Source organism: Phalacrocorax carbo, chromosome 8, assembly GCF_963921805.1.
Source record: "Phalacrocorax carbo chromosome 8, bPhaCar2.1, whole genome shotgun sequence".
NCBI lineage: Eukaryota > Metazoa > Chordata > Aves > Suliformes > Phalacrocoracidae > Phalacrocorax > Phalacrocorax carbo.
This window is the reverse complement of record NC_087520.1, coordinates 7,501,701-7,526,424: the sequence shown is the minus strand read 5'-3', so window position 1 is coordinate 7,526,424 and position 24,724 is coordinate 7,501,701. Positions and strand designations below refer to the sequence as shown.

The 24,724-nt window shown below is 43.1% G+C and overlaps 1 protein-coding gene across 1 annotated transcript in view; it reads left to right on the top strand.

The window, feature by feature from the left end:
* Window positions 1–6,184: 6,184 nt before the first annotated feature.
* Window positions 6,185–24,724, top strand: part of GLRA1 (glycine receptor alpha 1) — a 41,097-nt gene continuing 22,557 nt past the window's right edge. The window contains exons 1-2 of the mRNA XM_064458511.1: window positions 6,185–6,717; window positions 22,361–22,491. Of these exons, the coding sequence (XP_064314581.1) occupies window positions 6,662–6,717; window positions 22,361–22,491 (187 nt within the window). The 5' untranslated portion in view covers window positions 6,185–6,661. The remainder of the gene's footprint in view (window positions 6,718–22,360; window positions 22,492–24,724) is intronic.

Here is a 24,724-nt window from a genome sequence, read left to right as displayed (position 1 = left end):
CATCAGGACACACCGTGCATGGAGTACTTCATAACCAATAAGCTCCGAGAGTATTGACCAAGTTCAGGTTTGTTACTTTTTCTGAGACAAACTCTATTCTATGGTTAAACTTAACATTTTTTAAACGAATGGGCAAAAGACTGTCAACAGTGATATTTGGTCTGAAATCCAGCCAAAAATATCAACCACCTACACCACAAATCCCTCGGCTCCATCCCTAGTGGCCTTCTAACCTTAGCCTACAAGCTCTGCTGAATTTCCTATGCAAAACTCTCCAGTGGTTGTTTTCCACAGATCCACTGCATATCAAAACAGAATTTATCAAACTTCACCAGAGTTCTATTTTAAACATATTTTTTGAAATATGGGTAAGATGAACCTTTACATTAGTTTCAGCGAGTTCTCATTCATCTGTATATTTTTCAGTTAAAAAAAAAGACTAAAATTTAACTTTACAAAACACTGCAGGATCATTTTATGGTGTTATTTTACTAGCAACTATTTTGAAAAAAAAAAAAAAAGAAAAGGAAAAATAAAAGCAAGCATTCCAGGTTCTTAAGTTTTTAAGAAAATTGTATTTAGTTGAACCATCTTGCAAAGAAACAGCTTACTATACATGGAAATTTACTGGATAGGAATTTGCTTCATAGAATCCTTCATAAAATTCCCTGAACTAAATTTTAATTTAAAATCTATTTTTCATTTGTTCAATGTCAAAAGGCAAGTAGTGCTGCCGTAGCAATTTGAACCTCTGTCTTGGGAAACACAATTCAAGTTCTTGGGGCGCTGTTTCCTCATTAGCCATTCTCCAAAGGACAAAGTGACAATAATTGATTTGGTATTCCCAAGACACGCTGGGTGTACTTTACTGTTGTGCAAGCCACTTCTTCATTGAAAATCCTGTAAATTTATTTGGGGAAGGAACGTGGTGTGTGTGCATGTTCAGCTTGAAGGAGTTCACTCCCATATATTAATATCAGAAATTTGATTTTAAAGAGGCAAGCAAAAGAAACTAAAAATGGCTGTGCTGTACCTGCTATAAAATCCAGAGATGAAAAACAGATCAAGAATGAAATCAACTTGCAGCTGTAAATGAAGCTTTAGGTTAATTCTCAGCACAGGGTGCATGTTCATCTAGTCACAGAGAGATTTCCAAGGCCTTCTGGGTTCCCCTTGTCTTTAAGTGGTACTATCAATTATCAAAAAGAAAATGAACTCACAGACTATCAGGAACATTGAAAGATTCATTTTCTTCACAGAGGAGAGAAGAAATTCACTGGCATTCTTCAAAGGGAAAGGATCAGGGAGGAACCACATGAAGGAAACTGAGGGAGCAGATATTGCCTGACACTCATAGCTCAAAAAATAATGAAGAAAAGGGCATAATTAGAAAGTAGAAATTTTTTTTCAGCTATGAAGGACTCATACCTACTGATGGACATATCACTGTAGTCTATATTACTCCTCATGCACATCTTTTTCTGCAGGTGTCCCCAAATTTTAGCTGAGTGATAAAATTAAATTAAAAACATTATGCTTTTTTTTTTTAACCATTACGTTTCCCCATGGATCCTGTTGCATTGCCTGAGATGTCTGGTTTGATCCTTCCTACCAAAAGGCTTGATCTGCTCCTACTGTACAAAGTATCAAGAGAAGATATATTGAAACAGAGACTTACGGCTATATGTGCATTTCGGTAACCCTTGTTCTGGAGCAGAGCCAGCTTTTGACTGGTAATTAATAAACAAACATAACAAAACTATTATTTGCCATTTTTTGCCTGAATCTCTATAAAGAATAAAATTTGGAAAGCCTCAGACATGGTGACTGAGCTTTTGGGAGAGGAGATAGGCCAGGAAATTATATCTTGTACAATTGCCTTATACAATTAACCATGACTTCAACTCATCATTCAGTCTACATCTTGTGGCAGTTCCATGTTTCAGCACTGGGGGTACAATGTCTGCCCAGCAACATATAACAGCAGCTCCTTCTTCTTGAAGAGTCATAGCAGGTACCCTTCAAGGTTGTAACCTTCACCAGCTTGGCAAGACTCACTTCTGACTTCATTAGCCCTCATCCCAGAGACCCCAAGGCAAAAGCATTATTTCACAAATTCTTTGTCACATCCCTGTCTTTGTCTCCCTCCACAGCTGCATCTTATCCCACCAGCCATCTAATGGCCCACTCTGGTTATAGTCATATCCTGTTTCTGGTAATCAGCATCCATAGAATAGCCAACCACGGTATCACTGAAGATCAAGATCTTGTATAGAAATCATCAGAAGCCAGTGATGCCTGAAACAAATGAAAACAAGTTGTCCTTCTGTCTAAACCACTAAAGAACAAGTGAGGAGAAACAGAAAAATCACCAGCTGCACTGGCTGGACAGAGTCATTAGAGAGTCCTCAACCATCAGTACTAGCTGAAAGGTTTGAATCATAATAAGAAAGGATAAAAGTCAAATTCACCTCCAGTGAAGAGAGTAATGAGATTATCATAACACAGAGTCAATAGCTAGGCCTCTGTCATAGAGCAAGTGTCCTCAGCCCAAATCCTGCAGCAAATTCCTTTCCATTGAGGTAATCCTAGAAGTGCACAGAATTGTCCCATCTGTTGGTTGCTGCACTGGTGACGTGTCACTGTCTGCTGCAGCTTTTAAAATACTGACCTGCTCCTGAAAGTTTAGATGTAAATACTGACCTCTTAAACAAGAAGGCATTTTATCCTACTGCAGCAGTTACCCTGCAATGCCCTTCTTTGTGGTATCTTATGTTGAACAGGATCCATCACTCACAGCCCAATAAGAAGATGACACAGAAGCTTCCCAGATGACTTCACCTACAGCGAGTTTTACAAGACTCATCCGCTTTGAAATGAACTACTAAAACCACAACAAGGTGAATACACAGAGGGTAATTCTAATTTTAAGAGCCTCATTTAACATCCTGATAAGTTACCTTCAACACTGTCATTTGTACAAGTGGCACCAGAGAAAGACAAATGCCTTTCAAAAACATACGGACTCTGCTTGAAAAAATAAGAGACCTGGGAAGTAAGCCCTCCCCAAAATCACAAAACATTGCAGCAAAACCAAGCAGAGAGCTAAAACCAAGCCAGGACAGATCCAGGGAGAAGAGTCCTGCAAGCAGGACCTGATGACAAGGGTTACTTACGGTAACAGTGATAAAATTGACTTTCAGCCCTTATTAGATCTCCAGACCTGATTTCCAGTTTATCTGCCCTTAGCTTCTTGGAAAGCAAAAGAAAACTCAGAATCAGGCACTGTACAGAACCAATGTGGGTAACTTCACTGCGGATATCCCTATAGATGGAGTTTCAGTGGGGGCTGGGTGGCTGTTCCTTGAATCATCTGGGTTAAGTCAGAGGATGGGAATTCCAAGCATGTGGAGCCACCCTGGCCACGGTCTGATACACACAAGCAGCATGCATTGCACCAAGGCAAGCAAGCACCAACTCCCCTGGCACCAAGAGGAGATACAAAAGTGTATGATATAGAGACAGATAACCCCAGCCAAAAAAAAAAAAAAAAAAAAAAAGAAAAACCAAAAGGGGAAAAAAAGGCAGCACCAAAAAAACCCCAAAACAACGCCCAACACTCCCCTCCAAAAAAATCCCAAACAAACCCAAAATAACTCCACCACAAAAACACAAACAAGGAAATTTTTATCCAGAATATGTTACTTTTCCAACCACAGCAGGTATCTTTGGGGTCCTCCTGATAGGAAACACAAAACTCAGATTCTTTAAATTTACATTTATTTTGATTTTACTCCCTGATCTAAATAATCTTGAAGCCTAGACCTGCTCCAAACATCTATTGCAAATTGGGTTTGCCTCTATTTCCCCAAATGCCAAAGCAAATAATACTCTATTTCTCTCCAGTAAGAAGAAATATGTGAATACCAGCAGAAGAGTCCTTAGACCCACACAAATTACACTGTTGCCATCACCACCAAGATAGATGACAGCAAAGCAGGTAAGTTCCTACCCTGGGAAAAGCAATTTTGAGACCCTTCAACTGGAATAACTGTGAAGCTTCTTGATCTTATACACAGCCACCCTGCTCCCCTAACCCAAGGCCGGGCAAGGACAGCAAGTGGGAACAAAAGAAAGCAAGTCCAGATTACTTTGGTATAAAGAAGTTCAAACTTACAACCAAGGTAGAAATCATATGTGACAGTCCCATCTCTTAAAGAGCCTATTTCTAAGGGAACCAGAAGGCTGACTAGCTTCTAGATTTAACCCACAGATGCCAAGAGATGATTCTGCCTCCTGCTCCCCAGTAAAAATGCAGGGAAATACCATTTCTCTCCTGCTGTGCAGGTACTGTTAACACTCCCAGCATGGAGCTCCTCCTCTGGTTTGTCAGCACTCTGGGGGCTGGAAAAGCACAGTGACAGAGCCTCATCCATGTGGGGATAAATATCAGGAGAGAACGTACAGCAAGGAGCCAGCAAGCAGCAGGCAGGAAATGCTGCATGGAATCACGTCCCCAGGAATCTCTATGAGTTGAAATCAGAGCCTGTTATTAATCTAGCTAGACATTGAGACCCAGTAGCTGGAGTAAATCAGATTAAATTCCTTCTGTATCAATGGCTAGAAGCCAAGCAGGTCTTTCTTCCCTTTTCTTTTGAATGACTACCCAAAGGATATTTCTGCCTGCTTACCTAAATAAACATACTGCTTTGAAACAAATAAAAACAGGAGACAAAAAACATCACATGAATTTTAGTCTGGCAGTAAGGTCCTTTGAGATACAACCCAAAGTGAGAAGGAAAACTTAGTTATTTCCTAGCCTGGGGGGCTACAGCAGTGGTAGAGCAAGCAGTCCATTTCACCTCCACCCTCCCAACGTGGGATGGCACAAGACTTTGAACAGATAAAAACAGCTAAAAAGGAGTTAAAAGTGACTCTTTCTTTGCCATGAGGAGTTTTGCAAAGCACAGGACAAGTAAACAAAACAAAACTTAAAGAAGAAAAATCCCATTACACCGGGACAAGAAAGAAGAAAGAAATCTTAGATTATTTAGGAGAGTTAAGTTTTAATTTCAGTTCTTAGAAGTTGATGAGAAGCTGAGCAGAGTGACATGCTGACAAAGTGACTAAGAAGCCCATTTCTCCCCACCCCGACCACCACACTCAGCACCCTGCGAGCAGAGCCGGAGCCCAGCCTGCTGGACCTGCGATAAGAAACTGCTAAATGCTCCTTACCTGCCCTGGCCTTCATGGCTCTGATGTTTGCCAAACCTCTTTGCAAAACCAAATGCAAAAGGGAAAAAAAAATATACCAAATAAAGCAAAGAGAAAATGAAAAAGAAAAAAAACCAAAAAACTAACAGAGATGTTCCTTAAAAGCAAACAGCAACACATAGCAACTGCTAGTCAAGCAGATCTTCCGCGAGATGGAGACTTAAGGCACGTTATGCTTGCCCTGTCAAGGGAGACGATTTCAGAGACTTCTTAAAAAGACAGAGATTCGGGTTAAAAAAAAAAAAAAGAAATAAACCAAAACGAATCAGCGCTTTAGAGGTTAACAGCTTCTGCTGAACAACATGCATTTATCCAACCACATCCTAGAGCAGTTTTTTCAGACCCGAGACCAATGAGCACAGCTAAGAGGAGGGCCTTGGGATGGTGGAGAAGCTGAGTTACCCCCTCCCCTCTCCTTCCCTCTGCTCCACCTCCCCCCTCCTTTTTTTTCTTTTCCTTTTTTTTTAGTTTAGTAAATTAATGCAGCAAGAAACTCCCAAGATCTGGTGAGTCCTAGCAGGGGGGAGAGGGCAGAGGGGAAATGAGATGCATTAGGAGGACACTGAGCCACTTTCTTTCTGAGCACAATGGGAGTGCTTCCCAAGAAACTTCCCCTTCGCTCCCCTCCGCTCTAGCCCTGAGCAATGGGACACCTTCCCTACAACAACAATAACTTATTCTGGAGGAAAACAACCCAGGAAGCAAGAATCAACAGCAGTCAAACAGCGGGCAGGAAAACGACACAACCGGGACTGCAGCACGGCTCCACACCGGCAAATTCCTGTGGATGTAATTAGGAAGACACCCCGGCCAGCAGCGGAGACTAAAGCTCTGGGTTGTTGAAGGTGTTCCCCCCCCTCCCATCCCACCCGCCCCCCCAACCTGATGGCAAACCTACACCCTCTGCGTCTCCCCCTCTCGCCAGCCTGATGTCCGGAGCGAGATCCCGCTGAAGGGAGATTTCGGTGCGGGAAGCCTGGTCCTCCGGCCCCGAGCACCACTGCAGTGGCGGTGGCGGGGGCACAGACGGAGAGGAGGGACGAGTCAAGGCAGCGCCGGAGCGGAGCCGGCGGCCGCTCGGCATCGCCCGCGGAGCGCCGCGCACCGCCGCTCTCCAGGGTGCTGACCCGGGGCGTCGCTCTCCAGGGTGCTGACCCGGGGCGCCGCTCTCCAGGGTGCTGACCCGGGGCCACCCTTCCTCCTCCTGTCCCGGGTGCTGACCGGAGCCCTCCCGGCCTCCCTCCCCCGCCTCGGGAGAGGTGGCTCGCTTCCCCTACCAATTCTCCCCAAGTACCGGGTTACTTTATTGGCCAACACCACCGGCCCACCCCTCACGGAGTACAAAAAAAAAAAAAAAAAAAGAAAAAAAACAGCGAGAGCTGGAAAAATGTGCAACGTCAACGCGCTCGGAGTCTACGTGTGGGAGACGATCGTTTTCTTCAGGTAAGGCTCGGCTTTACGGGAAGAGCGTGCGTGCACTGGGCTGGACAGCTGTGCCAACCCCAAACTCGGGGCATGGACCCTAGACACAGCCTCAGCCTTAGGACAGCGGCTTTCCGCCTTTCTCGAGCTGCCTTTTCGCCTCCTCTCGGTTCTCCGAGATTGGCTGTCGCACAGCCCGGGGCTCGGGACTTTCCGCGGCTTTGGGAGTTACTCCGTTTAATTAGCACCGCAATCTCGCTAACCGCAGTGCTGAAAACACCGACCCCGGCTGGTTGCAAAGTGACAACTAGTGGCGGCTGGGAATGCTGCACTTGAATTTGCCCGGGTAAATATTCCCACCTCGCCCCCTCCCCATCCTCACACTGCAGGTTAAGGTGAGTTCCATGGGATGCTTTCACTGCTTACCTTTTGTTATCTTGAGAAATCGTGGGACTCCTTTTCACGGAGGACTCCACTTGCTATGTCTAAAGTCACTGAAAGCAAAGAAATAGTCACCTTTGTTCCCAACTTTTTTCTTTCATGTTGTTTTCAACGTCCTTCCCTTGCAGAATGAGATGAAAGCCAAAGAGGATGTGGGGAGCTTTTTGCTATTATATCCATTATTGTCTAGCTGTATCATGACTCTGTTTTAGATGTGATCAGTTTCTCATTCAGGCTTAGGTAGGAGAAGGAACAATTGTTGTCTTAAGGTATTGTCTCTGGTCCACCTCTCCTTGCAGTGTTTTTATTAAATGGATTTTCAAAAAAAAAAAGTGGAAGGTAGAAGCTCTTCTGTATTTGCATGAATCATGCAGCCTGCTGTAGCAAGTGACAGATGCCAGATACATACAATTGGGGAAGAAGAAAATTTAAAATAAAATAAAAAAATAAAACCAAACCACAAGCCAACACTTCTTTCATATCCTGAACTTGTTCATCTGTCTTATATTTAATTTCAGTTGCATGGCTCTTACTTCTGCATTTCTGTATTTTAACAGTCTCATCTTATAGTTTTACATGAAAGAACAGACATTCACTTATACACTCTTGGTGTAATACTTATTATTTTATGAGTCACAGTAGCAGACCTACTGCTACTGGCCAGACTTTTCTAGCTAGTAGCCTCTTTCCTTTTGGTCACTAAAGTCTTTCCAGGTATAAAAATTGGGATATCCCCACTTTTTCTGTAATTCCACAGAAAATCAAAGACAGCAAGATGTAACATGAACACAAAGCATTTAATGGTTATCTGTATGGTAAACCAAGAAAGAATTTCTAGAAACAACTAAAATCACCAATATCTGAAAAGCAACGCACAACACTCAGTACTTCAGAGCCATCCTTTCTCATCTTATTTAGTCACAAGTGTAAAACAGCACCGCACAGTATAGTGGGGTGGGCTAAAAGGAAGCCTATGTATGCTCAATAAACTCTTTAATTAAACAATGTTGAAGCACAAAGATAAAATACAAGATTAAACAATACATAAGTGCTCTGGAATGCTGTCCCATGAATAAGCTAGAAAGCAAAAGGAAAATTTAAAAAAGCATTTCCAGCCTTGCATTTCCTGTGGCTCTTGCATTAAAGCATCTGTCCAGCTCTCCTGCGAGCTGCCTGAGCAAGTGAAATTGATACATACTTGCCTTGCTGACCCTGTTCCATGATGCACACTTATGCATCACGCGACATGTGAGCACTGACAGATTCTCAGCACATCAGTTAAAGTCCTGGGCATTCAAAACCTTGGTAAAGCGTCCCTTCAGGTTCTAATGTAAATGTTTAAACTGTTATGAATTATATACATATGCATATACATGCATAAGTGCTATATGTGATTATGTCATATTACATACAAAAAGTATTTGTGGAAGTCTGGGTTTCCTGAAAATAACATTTAAGAAAAATTGAAAATGCTTTGATTCAATTACAGGGAGATGCTGAAACCAAATTGTTTTATATACTGCAATCATTTTCCAAATTGGGGGGGGGGGGGGGGCGAAGCCAGTAATTACTGCTCAGAACTGACTCTAAGCAACGTTTGCCTTTTTTCTCCTGCTTTATGTTGTGTGTTCAATTTATTACAGGCCAAAAATCTACCAGTCTCTCTGGTCCAGGAATAGCTTTGCTATTTGTGTCAGCAAGAGAAGTTTATTCATTAACAGTCATTCATATATTTAGTGTGCCAATTACTCCAGCACTTAGTTATACATCATGTTTAAAAAACCCACAAACTGATAATCCAATAATCCATAATAAACGTATGCATTGCTTTAAATTACAGGGGATACCACACTTTATTATCAGCCCGTCAAAAATATTCTGGAAAGAGAATCTATTATATCTCAGCACATATACCTCAAAAATAAAGAGAAATCCAAAGTCCCAAAGGAAAATTAGATACAGGGAATATAGGAAATAAGACTAGATCTGTTGCTTAACAAAAATATCCTTTGTCAGCCTTTTAAAAAACAAGACCCTGTGGGAGAGAGTAACAGCTGGTGTGTAAATGCAAACATTATGGTATTGCCAATATGATATTTGTTTCTGTTACAGTTGGGGTGTTTTAGAAGGAGTTTGCTATAAGTGGTTTATTCTGACATGCCTTTCTTTACGGAAGAGCATTTCCCATTTTGCTACCTGCCTTCTCGGACTGCAGTCACTTGGCTGTGACTAAGACATTTACTGAGAACCTGAGTAGAGGCAGGGATGGAAACTGGCTTGGGGAGGGAGAGATTAGAGGGTCTTCTGTCAGACAGGCTGCTTGACCAGCCTTTCCTTACACATACCTCTAAGGCAAAATGTTATTTCTTGAAAATACAAATAGATTGAACAATATTTACACAGGAACTTCCAGATGTCCTGATCTGTGGAGACATATGCAAACATTCTCTCAAAGTCTAACTTCATACACTGCACGTTCGTACCCTGGTTCAGTTGTGAATTCCTTCATGCAGAATGAAAGGCTACTCTTACCCTGCGACAATCCTGCCTCAACTTTCTGTTGTACCATCACATTTTAATAGCTGTAGTGATCCAGAAACACCACTGCGTTAGCTTGGGGATAGGAATGCACCTTGTACAAGTTAGGAGATAAAAGATAGCCTAGAACTGGCACCTTACCCAACTGGACACTGTCCTGTGAGGTTTTGAAATTGTTTGGGCCCGATTCTTGTCCTAATTGCACTTCTGTATACCAGGAACCAGCAGCATGACCTTCACTGAATCAAGATGAGACTTGGACGCTTCTGAACAGATCTGTCAGCTAGCAGGAGTGATTCAAGGCTACCGCTCCAAGTGATTCACAGGCTAACAGTTGCTGCCAGCCTCAGACCCTATGGGGTTGCTCTAACTGGCATTTCTGTATTCCTTCCTGTCAATAACAGAGCTCTTCAATTCCAGTTTTTAAAACAATAAGAAGATGCCATTGTGAATATGATGCCTCTTAACTTTGTGAAATGGAAGACACTTTTTCCTAAAACAGACTTGACAAGTAAAGCAGGTGATTGGAGAGCTGCTGATTCCAGCCCCTTGAAAATACAACAAAAAAGGCAGGGGAAGGAAAAGGAGAGCAACATTCATGTTATCTCTAAACCTTCAGCTATAGCTCTGCAGTGCTAGATAGCATTACAGAGAGACCTGTCAATGAAGCACTAACCAGAGACTTCCAGAGCCATAAGCTAAGCAACATAGCAGATATTCACAGTAGTTAAAGAGTATTTTCCTCTCGCTAACCAAAATCTACTAGAAGTTGTGCCTTATAACTTGTTGTGCCTCTGCTGAGTCTGTCGGCTCCTCCACGAAATAAAAATTATTTAGCACAGGCTTAGACTAGATGGCTTTAAGGACACTCTTTATCTTCTTTGGTCTGCAACCTGTAATAACCCCATTAGAGACCCTGCTAAAAGGGCTATGTGTTCAAGGTTTGAAAATATGATGAGGGAAACAATTCTACCTAGAAAACCTTATAAATCATTCCACAAAGAAAGATTAATCTGGTGTCATCCCAGTAGAAGCACAAAACATTTGGGACCCTGGCTTCTGCAGGGACTTTGATACACACTTCCATCCATCCATAACAATGCACTTGCTTAATTTAGGCAATTAAGATAAATCAGTGTAAAGTAAGTAAAATGTTTTCTAACACAACCTAATCTTAACATTCCTCTCTAAACAGCTGCCTTAAATTACTCCATACCTGCTTTTTGGATAGATCAGAACAAAAGAAAGGCTCCACAAATGTCTGGGCAAAAACCATTTCCCTCCCCACCCCCTTATGCAAGGGTGCAAGGAGCAGGAAAACCACAGATAAGCACCTTGCTTAACAAAAGCATTACAAAAAATGTTGCTATTTCTCACACACACAAATAAAATATCCTTTGTCTCTGAGGCACTGGTGCTGTGCAAAATCTAGGTAATATAGACTGGCTGTTCCCCTTGACTCCCACTGAACGTTACCCTATACTGCAGCAAGTCCCACTGGCAGAACATGTATTCACTGTTCAAATACCTGAAAGGAACTGCTTCTGGAAAGAGATCAATATGTGGTGAGAATGGCAGGATCCTGCTCTTACATGTAAGGACATTACATCATATGCATTTCTTACAGTGACTTCCTTCAGGAACAAGAATTTAGGCATGGGAATTTGGTCCCCCCTTATTCCTCTTCTCCCATGAAAGAGGTGTTGGAGACCCTTTTGTATGAAGCACGTCTGCAGCAAAGGGCCCTCTGACCCTAAGTGTCTCAGATTTAACAGCACAGACTAAAGCATAAGAAGTTCATTCTGCTACTGACCAAGTGATTCAAGTCAAAAAGGAAAGCACTTGTAAGCAACAGCACACTGCAGTTCCCCTGGTCTTGGGGAAAACACTTTCCTTATTGCCTTATGAAATTCATCTCACCAAATCCTCATGAGCTGACCTGGATAGAAAAGGGTCCCAACATCTGAATTAAGATGTTAATCAACGTCCAAAATTAAATTCCTTTATTATCCCAGCACTGACCAGTGATCATTCACCCGTCATAGAAAACCAGCAGAGAAGTCTGCGTGTTCTCATTTCATCCTCACATGCAGGTTAAAAGGGGTCTCCAAATTTCAGTATTGAGAAGATGATTTCAGACCACCTAATGAATATAACTGCTATTTAGGTACTGATGAAAGACAAGGGTTTAAAAAAAAAAATCATGCTTTAAAATCACAACACCCAAATCAAACCCACAATATTTAAATATGTCAAATCACCTAAATATATTCATTGAGCTTCACTTGCTCATTTTCCTGGAGCTTTTCCAAGAATCCCAAAGTGACTAGTATTAAGCTGACAGATAGGCTGATAATGCATTTTGACTTCTATCTGTTTTATTTGCCTGTATCAGCTCTCGCTGTTGTGGCACATTAAATCAAGGTTTCACTATTTCCAGTAAATTACCCTTTTGCTATTGTTACCTTGCATACTTTCTATTGCCCTTTATCTATCAGCAAGAGCACAATGATTTCTATCCTTATGAAGTACAGTTACACCTATGCACCTCACACCTTTCAAGAAAAATGGCCCATCATATTCCCTCACATGCTAAAAAAGTCACTTTTAGCATACCCTCCCCACCATGGTTTGATTCAATTTTTTGGATTGACAGAAGTAGTCATTCCAAGTGCTTTTGGTAATTTCAGTTTGGGGGGTGTGGAACGGAAAAAAAACACACAAGCATCCAAACCTTGGGATAAATGAAACAGAAAAGGAAGGAGCAAGAGTAGCAGGAATTCCTCCAGCTGCTCCAGTGCAAGGCACTGCAAGGATCATTAGCAGCCATGACCAGACAACTCAACACCAGCCTGCCTGGCTGCTGACTTCTAGACCTACTTACGCAGCCCAGAAAAGAGCAACTTTTGCATTGCACTCAGCACAATAAAATATTGCTAATTCAGCAGGTAGCTTTCCCTTAAAGAGGGGGTGGGGAAATCACCTCCTCTTGGTTTCTCCCCCCCTTTCCCCAAAGCACCCAAACAATTCAAATATGTGCTTACAAAACCAGACAACAGAAACCATTCCCCTCGAGAGGAGGTGGTTTGCATTTGGTATTTCTTAGCCAAGACAATTGGTTGGTGCAAAATGCTGTAGAGCTCTTAACCTCTTGGGAAACTGCTGATAGCTCTAGCTGCTCTGGTCCTGGCGATCTGCATGCTTTGATCACCCTGGTGCTATAGATCAGATACACACCTCCAAGCTGCTCCTAAATCTCTACTGATACTTCAAGAGACCGATGCACAAAAATGGAAAAAAAACAAACCACGGAAATATAGCTTTTGTCCCCTCAGTAAGGCCAGAGCACAGGGAGGGCCTGCGGAGAACAGAAACAGATAGAGACAGATGCACCCGTCATTTACACGCGCTGAGCACTCCCCATTATGCAGACAATTATTTCATCCATAGAATGCACCATGGTAAGCTGCTGATTTGGGGACTGCACCACATCTGGCTGGTACATAGACACAGTTGGCATCCTGTAAATACATCTCTGCTGGATCTAAGTGCCAGCTGAGAAAAGCAGGAGAAATCTTAATTTACCAAACCCCCATAAAATTTGGAGGAGGGGGGGACAACACACAAAAGAACACGCTTTTGCACCTGCTTTCCTTTTGATTTCTCCCTCTTCATCTTTCCACTGTGGCTCACAGCCTGTTAGGAAAAAAAAAAAAGGACAAAAAAACCCCAAATGCCTTCGCAGACAACCAGGGAACTCTCTTGTTTTTATCAGTTCCTTATTGCGGGGTGGGTAAAGAGGGAAAGAACTACGAAGAGGTTGCCAAGACAAGGAGTGTCGCATGCATGGAACAGCAGGGCTTGCAGTGCAATCAATCATCCTACACGCTGCCTTCTGACGGAAGCAGCGGAAAGCAGCTCCCCCCATGCACCTGCCCTGCCCCTACGACCACTCACCCGGAATGTGGATCCTGTCCCCCAGCCCCCGCAGGGATGGAGCAAAGACACAAATCAATAAATAGCAACAGAACTGGGATCAATGGTGGATCGGACCACTATCACCTGTGTCTGGGTCAGCAGCGACACACAGCTGAGCCAGGAATCGTGCAGAAAACCCGACAAAATTCGTCACTGCCCACCTTTACCCGATTTCCTTTGAATTTTTTTTTCTTCTTTTGTTTCAGATTATGCAAGTAAAAAGATGATTTGTACAAAGCCCCAAGTACAGGCCCCTCCTCCCCTCTCTTATGGAGAACGTATAGCATAAAAGGGTCAGCTGTTATCAGCACCCTTTAAAAAATCCTTAGCTCCAAATGTCCTTGTTGGTGCCAAGAGACCCTGCACAAGACAGGCCGAGTCCCCCATTATAGCAGGATCTGTGCACCACATGTATTACTGCCGTTGGGAGTAGGGAAGCCAGATGCTCTCAATTCATGGGTGAGGCAGCTCTTTCTTATCTTGTGGAAACTGCAAAGAGGCTGTGAACAAAAGGGTGACTTTTTGTGGGGTATCTTTACAATCTTGTCTCTTTGTTCACACTCCCAGTGCTTTTACCCTCTGGAAGTGCTGCTGAGCAGGGCAATAGTTCCTGGCATATCCACACACATGCGGATCTTTTTCCTGCACCAGAGCTCCTAATATCTGATTTACAAATTAAAATGTGTGCATCCCACATCTCCTGCCACCCCATGTGCCCGAGAATCGCAAGCATCCTCCAGCTTCCACCCCCATCCATCACACCCTGACAGAGAGCTATGGGCTTAGAAATCATCTCCCAGCAGCATGGCTGACAAAACACAAGCCTCATCAAACACAACCTACTCTCCTGTACCAACACGGGCCCTGCAGCACTGCCAGGGTTGAAAAGATGGGGTTTTTTTTTCAGGGAGCTGAAGAGACCAAAGTCGGAGGCAGCGGGGTGGGGAGGTAAAGAGCCCTTCTGGGCAGGGGACACAGAGAGGACACATTCACTCCAGAAGTTACATTTCATTATAGTTCATTAATAAACTGATAAATTATACCAGGAATCACAGACAGCACAGAGGGAACATTCATCTCCAGCAGAGTATTTGCATTGCAGTGACAACAACTAATTCTATCAGAAAATATCAAAATGAGCTTTCTTATCATGCAACTCATTTTTCACAGTACAAAATACACACAAAAGAGAGCCCCAGTTTTACTATGGGGCCCACAATGCTGTAGGAAGGTTATGTATGTTCACTCGGGAGGGCTTTTCAAAGGATTTGTAGCAAAAAGTTTCAGAAGATAAAACCCACCACCACTCTTCACTGCATGTGATCTCTCTTTCAAAAAAAGAATTATATTCATACCACCTCTGATTTATCAAAAAGTAAAAAAGCAGTTACAATATCCTTATCCAATCATAACAAGCAGCATAAATCCTTAAACCAAAACTAATTTTTAAAAAGCTGTTGTAGCAAACTATTTGAACTCATGAAAATGCGACTGATAGTGCAACTGCAGAGCTATAGATAGAAGAGCATCCATGAGTTCTCTTAATTCTCTGACACTCGTCTGGTCTGTGATCTAAAACCTTCTGACGTCAATTGAGGTTCCCACTGCAGCTCTCCATCCAAACACTAGATCAAGAGCACATCAGTGAAGAGAATATTGTTACCTAGAATCTGAAGGCTCATCTTGTAAAGACATTTTTTCCCTTATTTTACTGCATTCAGGAAGGCTGTTTATGCATAACTTGAAATATCTGACTAACCCCCCTGACTTTAAAGGGAATATTCAGTGTGTGTGAAGCTAGACACATGCTTTTGTCTTTGCAGTGACTTTTTTCCCTTTGTTTTTTACCAATGAAAAATGCAATTATAAGTCTTTTTTTAAAACCCTTAAATATATGTATATATAAGAGTCAATGGCAGCGTTTGTTGGATTTATTTCACAAGTGATTAAAACCTGAGCATTGACTTGTGCTTCTCCATTGTCTGAGTTATGCTTTCAAGACTGTCTCAGTGGCTTAAGATCACACATCTCCAGAAAGTCACTACTTGTGCTCTAAGAGCTGTAGACCCTTCTGGAAGAGAGATTAGTTGAGAATGTCACTAGAGAGAATGCCTGTGGCTTCAAAACTGAATTTAAGACACATTTTTATAATATGCAATAAGCAAGGGTGACATGCAACATATGAGAGTTTAAACAACAGTCCTTGTAAGAGCGGGGATCTTGCATGCAACTGAGCACTATACCCATGCAATTTGTCGTTGTCCTTGTGCTCTTCCCATCTCATCTATACAACATGCAGGTTTCTACACACACACACCCCACAACTGATTGTCCAGACATTTATTATTTTCTTACTGCTGTGTCCAGGCAGAGTCAGCAATTGTTCCAAGTGCTGGTGTCTTTCCACAGAGTTAATCAGTGTAATTGGGATGTTTTATAGATCTAGACAGGATGTTTTGCCATATGGGGTAGGAGCCATGGGCGTCAGGAAAGTGGCAGTGGAACACAGAATGCTTCAGTCTGGAGATTTTTCTCACTCCAGTAAAGTTGTTGCAGCTTTCCCTGGATGGGAATGATCACAGAGGGTTAATTCCCTGAGGTCCATGGAAAAGCGCCTCCCAGCTCCTCTCCTTCTGTACAGCCAGAGGGAGCAGCAGTAACGTGTTGTGCAGGACCTTTGAGAGTGTTTTGGGATCCTTTGGGTTAAAACCTTAACCAATTACAACCTGTGACTACTGCAATGCAGTTACTTCTAGTGCAAAAGCTTGAATTGGTTTAAACAGCTTACGGCACAGAGCACTACCACCCAGGACAGAGACAGCAACATTCTACAAGCCCACTTTTTCTTCCCTGAATAGGGATAAATAATAGCTTCTTGCCCATTTCTTTCTGAGTGACATGTCCTTCTCACAGGCTCTCAAATTCCATATTTCACCAGTCTTTCCGTACACGTCTCTTTTCCTACCCTGTCCTAACATCCAGGTCTGTTCAATGCTTCTTTTGCATAAGCTCTCAGCTGAATTAAGAAAATAACCAAGTTCAAATTTTCTCTGCACCTCTGAGAACGGGCTTTGCAAATTCACCCCTGTAGCACACCCCACATCCATACTGCATGGACTGTTGAGCATGACCACATGGATTGCAACCAGCACATCTGTAACACTCTGAGCTCCTTCTGCTCCGCACCATGCCAGGCCAAAGGTACAGCACTGGGAGTCTCTTCTTTTATCCTGTCTACGTCTATTTCTGTATGCCAGGAATTCAGACAGTGTGACAGAGAAAACATGCAGACAGTGAGTTCCATCCTTTTTAATTGAAGTGCATATCAATATTGATTGTGCTATTCATTTTGATAGCAAATCTAATAATTAAAAAAAAAAAGTCTGCTTGCTGTCTCTGCCAAGCTTTTCCAGACCAGTGTCTGGCAGCATTTCCCTCAAGATAACATGTTGATGTGCAGTCAGAAATAAAAGGCTGGGTACAGAGTTTAAGGCTGCCCCTTTTCCTTTTCACCAGGAAAATCTCTTAACTGTCCTTCTTCCTTCCAGCTGCTGGGGACAAGATGGAGATGGGCAGCCCCAGCATCAGCAGAGGCTGAGTACAGGCTGGGCTTTGCTGATCTCTGGTCTCTGCGCCCAAGAGGCACCACCTCAGGGACCAGGGAGATGGTACCAAGGAGATGGTCCAGGAAACCCAGGCAAGCAGAGCAGGGGGAAAATTACCACAGGTAACCCTAGTTAATCAGGGACAGCACGATGCATTTCTGCATCCAACCCTCTGATGTTCTCTTTGTAACCATGCCTTTCAGAGCCTGCTGGAGTCAGTAAAAACTAAGATCATGGATTCTCCTGTGTCCCTAAGACCTCACACTGCTCTAGAAATGCCTGGCTTTGAAGGTATTTGAGGAAACTTCAGCCTGCCTCAAAGTCTGACAGCTATTTCTCTCCCATGGATACCTACTTACTGAAAACACCACATTTGAAGGACAAATGTGTGAACCAGCCCACCTGAACAATACTCCAATAGATCCCTGCCAAGCTTTCTGGCTTGTATTTTGTTTCAAAAGTAAATAAACCTCTTCAGAAACCTTTGCTGAGCAGCACTGAACTGGGGTAAATGATCAGATCCCTTCTATTTCCCCAACCTGCAGAGAGCCTAACCAGAGGAACAAACCCAGCGCTGTTGTGAGCCACTGGTGTTGCACCAGTTTACCTTCACAGGCACCTAAGCCTTCCACTTTGCAGAGATAGACTTCCTCTGCAAATACTTGTTTTGCAACCGTTTGTGCTTCTGCTGCCAGACATTGTTTTTTACCCTCAGAATTAATGATTAACAGTTAAATTATTTGACAGGGGAATTGAGGCCCAGCGCTAATTAAATTCCTTCATTTCTCTTCTTCACAAAGAAGAAAAAAAATTCTATTTCTCAGTATCAGCGTTCAAGCAGAACAGGGCAGTTTGTAAGGTTGGACTTAATTAGATGGACAACCGTGGGCACAGCGGAAAAAAAATCATGAAAATATTGGACAAGGGCCATATAAATGGGGTGGAGGGTGATGGGAGAAGGAAGAAACAGCCACCTGGGGAGCAGGGAACCAAGCATACCAACATCTCCAGGTCACAGAAAAGCCACTTTCTAAACCAAATAACTTTTTATAAGAATATATAATCTGTTTAGCCAAAACAAAGTAATGCTGGCAGAGCAACAGTGCCTGTACAGGCTGAGGGAAACCAGTAATAGGCAAAGCTTGACTGCTCCATTAAGGAATGTAATTCTTAGGTATCCCGAGCAGCTGGGCTGTTCACCTTCAGCAGCTTTCACCCTCAGTGCTTGCTGGTGGGCTGGACCTCCTAGGGGCTTGGTGGCATCTGCTTACATGCCAGCGTTAATATCACAAAAGGTTGTGCTAGTTCATCAACATTTGAAGAGATCCTTCCCATTACTGGTGCTGCGATGATCGCCTGATGGCACTTCCTCAGCCAGAACCACTAGGGATTATACCAGTAAATAAGATAAGTGACTGTCTGGCTGCTATTAAAATGCACCAAGACACTCTTGGCTCAGACAACACTCTTGCACCAATGCAAACTACATACTTGGGTTTTTCTCTGTGTTTTGCCTTTTTTTATTTGGAGAATAAGTTTTCTCTCTGAACAACACAACAACCCACCCTAAATTTCCATCAATAATTCTCAAATCGCTTGGCAATTTCCCTCTCCTTGTTTCTGCTGTGTAAGGAGATTAACAGTCCTATGGGATTTTCGAGAGTGCTTCTGCAAGAACTAAATCCCAGAAAGCTCCCAAGGCAGTGGCCAAAAGAGAGACCTGGAATAGAGCAAAAGCTGATAGCTTTTTTGGGTGCCAAGCTGAACCGCCATAGCAAAGCTCAATTGTCACAACCAGAGTGAACATTTCAGTGCTGTGTTAGATGTAACCCATTCCTCCAAAGCATGGTGGGGTGGGTCAGCCACTCTGTAGCTCCCAGGTTTTTTTCTACTGTTACTTCTGAGCTAGACACATCTGTCTCCTGCCCACAGAGCCTGCTTCTGGAAAGATTTTGCTATTTCCTCATCCCTGCTTTCTTGCCTTTTCTTGTTAAAATTTGGGGAAGGGGCGGGGAGTTGTTACAACTAGTTTTAAGAAAACGTTTAGTAACCAAATAGAAACTGGAAGAGACTCAGAACTCATCATTCCTAGATCACCAGGGTAACAACACACAGCAGCCAGAGCTTCTAAAACACACACCAGCAGGCATGAAACCATGTTTGACAGTTCAGCGCATCCCCAAAGGTGCTCACAGAAACTGCTTGTAGGGATGGGCATGAAGCTGTGAAGAACACTGGGGCTGTGAGAGGGTCATCCTCTCTCAGATGCTTGTAAGAATCATTTGTCTTAGGTATATTCCTCCGTGTAGGAACTGAGCCCCTGAAATCAATTTACTTGCAACTTTGAAGCAGAAAGAATCAGAAAACTGCACCCAAGAAATACCAGCAGACTCGCTCATTGGAAGTGGAGTGAACATATTCAGCATGGGCTTCCACGCTGAACTTACAGAAAAGCTGAACACTGAATTCTGTGCTTTTTTAACCTCATTTTTTAAAGTGAATGCCAAGGGAATTGCAGTTTTAAATTATCTTTTTGCACTTTAAGCTTATTAGATTTGTATTGCCTCTTCCCCCCTGCCCCTACTCACAGTTTCCACTTTCATATACTTCCTCCGGTCTACAGTTAATGAGAAGAAGTCAGGGTATTGCACTATCTGGCATCTTGTTGCTGAAGTGGCAGGAGACTTTGGTTATCAAGTCATTTGCTGCTTAATTGCAGTCTTTTCTCTAGACTCATTGCCATGCAGACACTCTATTGGAATGCAGTAGTCAAGCCCAGTATTGATTGTCCTCCCACTCCCTGCTTTCTTCCTCGAGTTTGCAAATTAATTGCACCCTGATGTTTTCCTTGGGGGGTGGTGGAACAACAACAACAAAAAAAACCCAAAAACACTCTAAAGAACATCAGCCATTCCACAACCCTATTTACCTCTGAAACACACTGGTTTGCCTTTCCATAGCTTCTTAAAGCAGAGGTGGGGACAAGACAAGAAATGGCAAGTGGCTGTAGTAAAAGCTAGATCCACACCTTGTCAGATCATCTCCAAGCATGAGTGCTCATCAGCCAGTTTAGATAGGGTCCTGTCTGTGAGCGGACTGTGAAGGTATCAATAGTAAATTAAATCTTAGTTTTAGACTTTCACTGGAAATAATCTGGAATTTTTCTGCCCTCCTTATTGCAGAAATTAAACAATTTTTAACAATTAAATAAAAACCTAGTACTCGGAGAACTCTAATACAATTGCAGCTTGCAGAAGAAGCCAGACTGCAGTTGTGAGTTTGCATGAATGAAAACCAAGGCTTGGCAAGCCACCAGCTGCTAAGACTACAAAAGAGAGTCAATGCAATACAGGTTACTACTTGACTTTTTACTCTTGACTCTGAAATTATGGCACCCAAGCCCTTTTGAATCCCATCCATTTTTATAGTCTCTGGGGAACTCTGTGGTTCAAAATGCTCTTGTCAAGGCCTTGTCTAGACAACTCATGTCTTTGGAGTCTCAGCTCAAACTTGCATTTTATTAATAGGTCTTTGGATGCAGGGTCATATTAATGTTATGCATAGTAACTGTCCCTAAATTCTTCCGGATAGATCTTGGATCAGTACTTAGCACTACTCTTCTGAAAGACAGCAGGTTTGACTACTGCAGACTCTCTTGAGACAGGAAATGCAAAACTTCCCAAGGTGAGGTCCTCATGCTCTAAGAGGACTCCACGGTGCCATCTGTGAGGACATATGTAGCTAAATATCTTCTGCCTGTTGTAAACATGCTTGAGCCTCTCAGCTGTTTTGCCGTAGTGACTTCTCACAGTTCTCACGCAGCCCTTGTACTTAAAAAGTTCAGGAGTTCTGCAAAGGGTGAAGCAACGAACCTCACTTCCTCCTGAGCAGCTTTCTTTGCTTTGTTATACATTTGCATTGCAATACTGCCTGTACGTTTTGAATGGCATCAGGCTGAGACAGCTCTTGCCCTAAGCACATTGTCACCCACGGGGTTTTTGGGGGGGTTGGGGTTTTTTGTTTGGGTGGGGGTTTTGTTGTTGTTTGGGTTTGGGTTTGGTGGTGGGGTTTTTTGGGTGGGTGTTTGGTTTGGTGTTTTTTTTTTGCTAATCTACGCAGTTTTACACCACACTTTCAGACTGGGAACAGATCTGTGTTTGAGTAGAATCCATATAACCTTGGGAAGGATCTGAACAGTGTCTATTCCTGTCTTGGAAATCAAACCTTCTTGCAAAATTGAGAATGAGCACCTAGTACCAGCGGTCACTTGTTCCCACACAGGTGGCAACAACAGACACTTCCTAGGCCCAAATCATCACGCTGCAGATCTTGCACACTCCGAGAGTCAGAAGGCACGTTGCCAGCCTTAGATCCTCATCTTCTACAGATAAATTGGTAATTTCATTCTTTCTGCCCCAGAGGCCATACAGGTCCCAGAAAGATTTCATTTCCTTTCATCCTCATCCCAATATGAGTATCATTTCAGGATCACACTCCAGACACCTCCCAGTCCAGAGACCGTGTTGCTGTATTGAACTCAGACCCCTGCATTGCAGGTACCAATAGCAAATGCTGGACTGACCAGCAAGCAAAAATACACCTATCCCCTACAGTCCCAAAGGCTCTGCAGAAGCTGTGCAAGCACATGACAGTCATTTAAGCCTCAAATTCCAGATTGCTCTGATCCTACCCGCCTTTTGGAAAATTAGACTGTCAAAGTACCAAATACCACTCCTTGCTATTTGCCATGTAATTAAGCAGTAATTGCTGCCCAAGGCTAATCTCAGAGTGTATTTTTCCTGTGGAGCTCAATGCCAGAGTTCACGTTTGTAATTTAGTGGCACGCCAAGGAGCTATACCTAAACTCACAAAAGGATTTTCTCCACTCATCATCTCTCTTCTACTTTGGTGACAGCTGGGATTCTGTATTCAGAGATGTTTGGGCTGGGCAAACAAATTAGCAGAGACTAGCTTCATTAGGAATTCACATGGGTACCTATCCTTCACAGCAGGAATGAGATGCTGACTGCTCAGTTTCTGGACCCCAAACACTTCCCAGTATGGGATGTAGGCTAAAACCTCCTCTCTTTTTACTCACACAGCCTGGCAGCCTCCAAAGAAGCTGAAGCAGCAGCACGATCAGCCCCTAAACCCATGTCTCCTTCTGACTTCTTGGATAAGTTGATGGGGCGAACTTCAGGATATGATGCCAGGATCAGGCCAAATTTTAAAGGTATGCAAAAACCCTGCTTTTGTGGCTTTGTTCCATTTTGGGACCGAAAACTGCATGCAACCTTCATGAATACCTCCCTAACTGTATATAGAATATGAACAATCTTTATGTTTATATGAAATATGTATGATATTGATAGATTTGGCATCTCAATCCCTTGTAGACATCTGAAAAGGCATCCAATTTCCATTCAGAATGCAAACAACCTCATAATACCTTTACATGCAGGAAGCACTTCAATATCAACACATTGAGGGATCGGGGATCTTGCCAAACCAAGAAGTGACCAGCGGGGAGCTGAACATCTTATGGAATAGGAGAAAACCCTTCAACTTTCCTTTCCCCCTAAGTCACTGCCCACAGCACCTTCTGACAGTGGTCCCTCCTTACAGCCACCAAAGTCAACAGGAGTCTTTCCCATCCGCTCCGGAGGAATTCAGCAAGATGCCGGGGCAGCTCTGACCCATGACTGTCCCCATAGTAGAGGAATTCTTAAGCTAGTGACCAACACAGCCCCATCACAACAGTTGCATTTTACACCTGATTTCCCCAGTTTGTCTTATACTTACTGGCAGCCAAACAGCACAGAAGCAGGCCTTGGAAGAGGCAACAGAACATCTTTCTTTGCTCCTGAAAACAACTCTTCTAACAAGGGTGAGGTTTCTGGGATTTATTTTTTTTTAAACCAAGCTCACATTCACAGAGCTGTTTGCCCTTGAATCACAACCAGAAATAAAGCAGGACCTACCCCCTCTCAGCCACTGTCTAGCCTTCTTCAGTGCTCGTTTCATTCACTTTTTTTTTCCTACCACCAATTCCTCCTTGCCCCAAGAGTCACTGGCAATGCTAACATAGGGCTCCCAGGACCCATTAATCATAGTGACAGCACCTGCCATCCAGCTTCAAGAAATAAGCTCTATTCTGGGCTTTTAAATCCGAAGATAGGTGGGAAGCTGATGTCCTAGTAATCAACTAGGCAACAGAACACACTGCTGGTTTTATCAAAATCACAAAGAGTTAAAAAACCACTCTTTAAACCTGCCTACCACTAAATTATGCACACACACAAAAGAAATTAAACTTAAATATTTAATGAAATGTGTACATTATCTTCCTGCTCAAGGCAGCTGTATTGCATTTTTATTTCAGATAATTTAATTTCAGTTTTATTTCAATGAACTACACCTTCCCCCCAGGGCAGTTTTGCTGGCTTAGCCTCCCACACATAAATCAGGCTCCAATTTATATGGGAGGCATAGGAGGTGTTTTACAGAGCTTGGGGTTGTAGCTCTCAAAGCATGTCATTTAAATTAACTGCAGTAACTCATAAGGACATTTTAATGGCTTAGATCTAAATTAAAATAATACCGAAGATCCGTATCAGATTGATTTTTGGGGAGGGAAAGATTAACAAAAAGAAGATTGCAGCTTTTCAAAAAATGCATTAAAGTCTGGACTTAGCTGGGGATTCACATTCTGAGAAGAAGGAAGCAGCATTTGGGCTTTGGTTTAAGATGGAGGATGAAGTCAGGCAGGCAGGGGCAAAGCTGAAGCCAGCAGGTGTGGGACAAGGGACCTCTCACTGAGGCTGCACCCTTAACCCTGTTGCTGGAAATCTATATTCCTCACAGCTACATCCCTCTGCAGAGGTGATGCATTTCAGTGGTTGGCAGGGAAGTTTCTAGAGCCTCACACAACCTAAAACCCTGCAGAGTGCTCACAGCCCACCTTGGATGCACTGGGAAGAGTACAGTGCCTCAACAAGAGCTGGGCTGCCCCAAGGAGAGTCGTCTTCCAGGCAGTGGGCCCAGCTCATCCCACACTCAACTTCATATCAGGAAGAGGAGGGCCAAAATCTTCCATGCATGTCAGCGGCATGAGCACATGCAGTCATCCAGGAGGTCAGCTCAGCATTTTTCTTGTGCTGTGCCCTCTGGGAAGGGAAGTCACATGCACATGTATCTTCTGTATGGTTCATGAGATGGATCTAAAGAAGACAACTGTTACTCCTGAGCTTAATGGGAACACTACAGAAGGGGTGAAATAAGTGTTAAAGCCTGATCAAATGTGTGCTTGCAGCTGCTGGAAAAACTTCACAAGCCTGTTGGATAAGAGGGGCTGGTGAAAGAGGCAAAAACACCCCACCATTTTGTATCTGATATTTTAGCCCATGCCTACGTTTAACAGTCTGGAGGAAGAGCTGCACAGATTGAATATTATGTGAGCTGCTGCT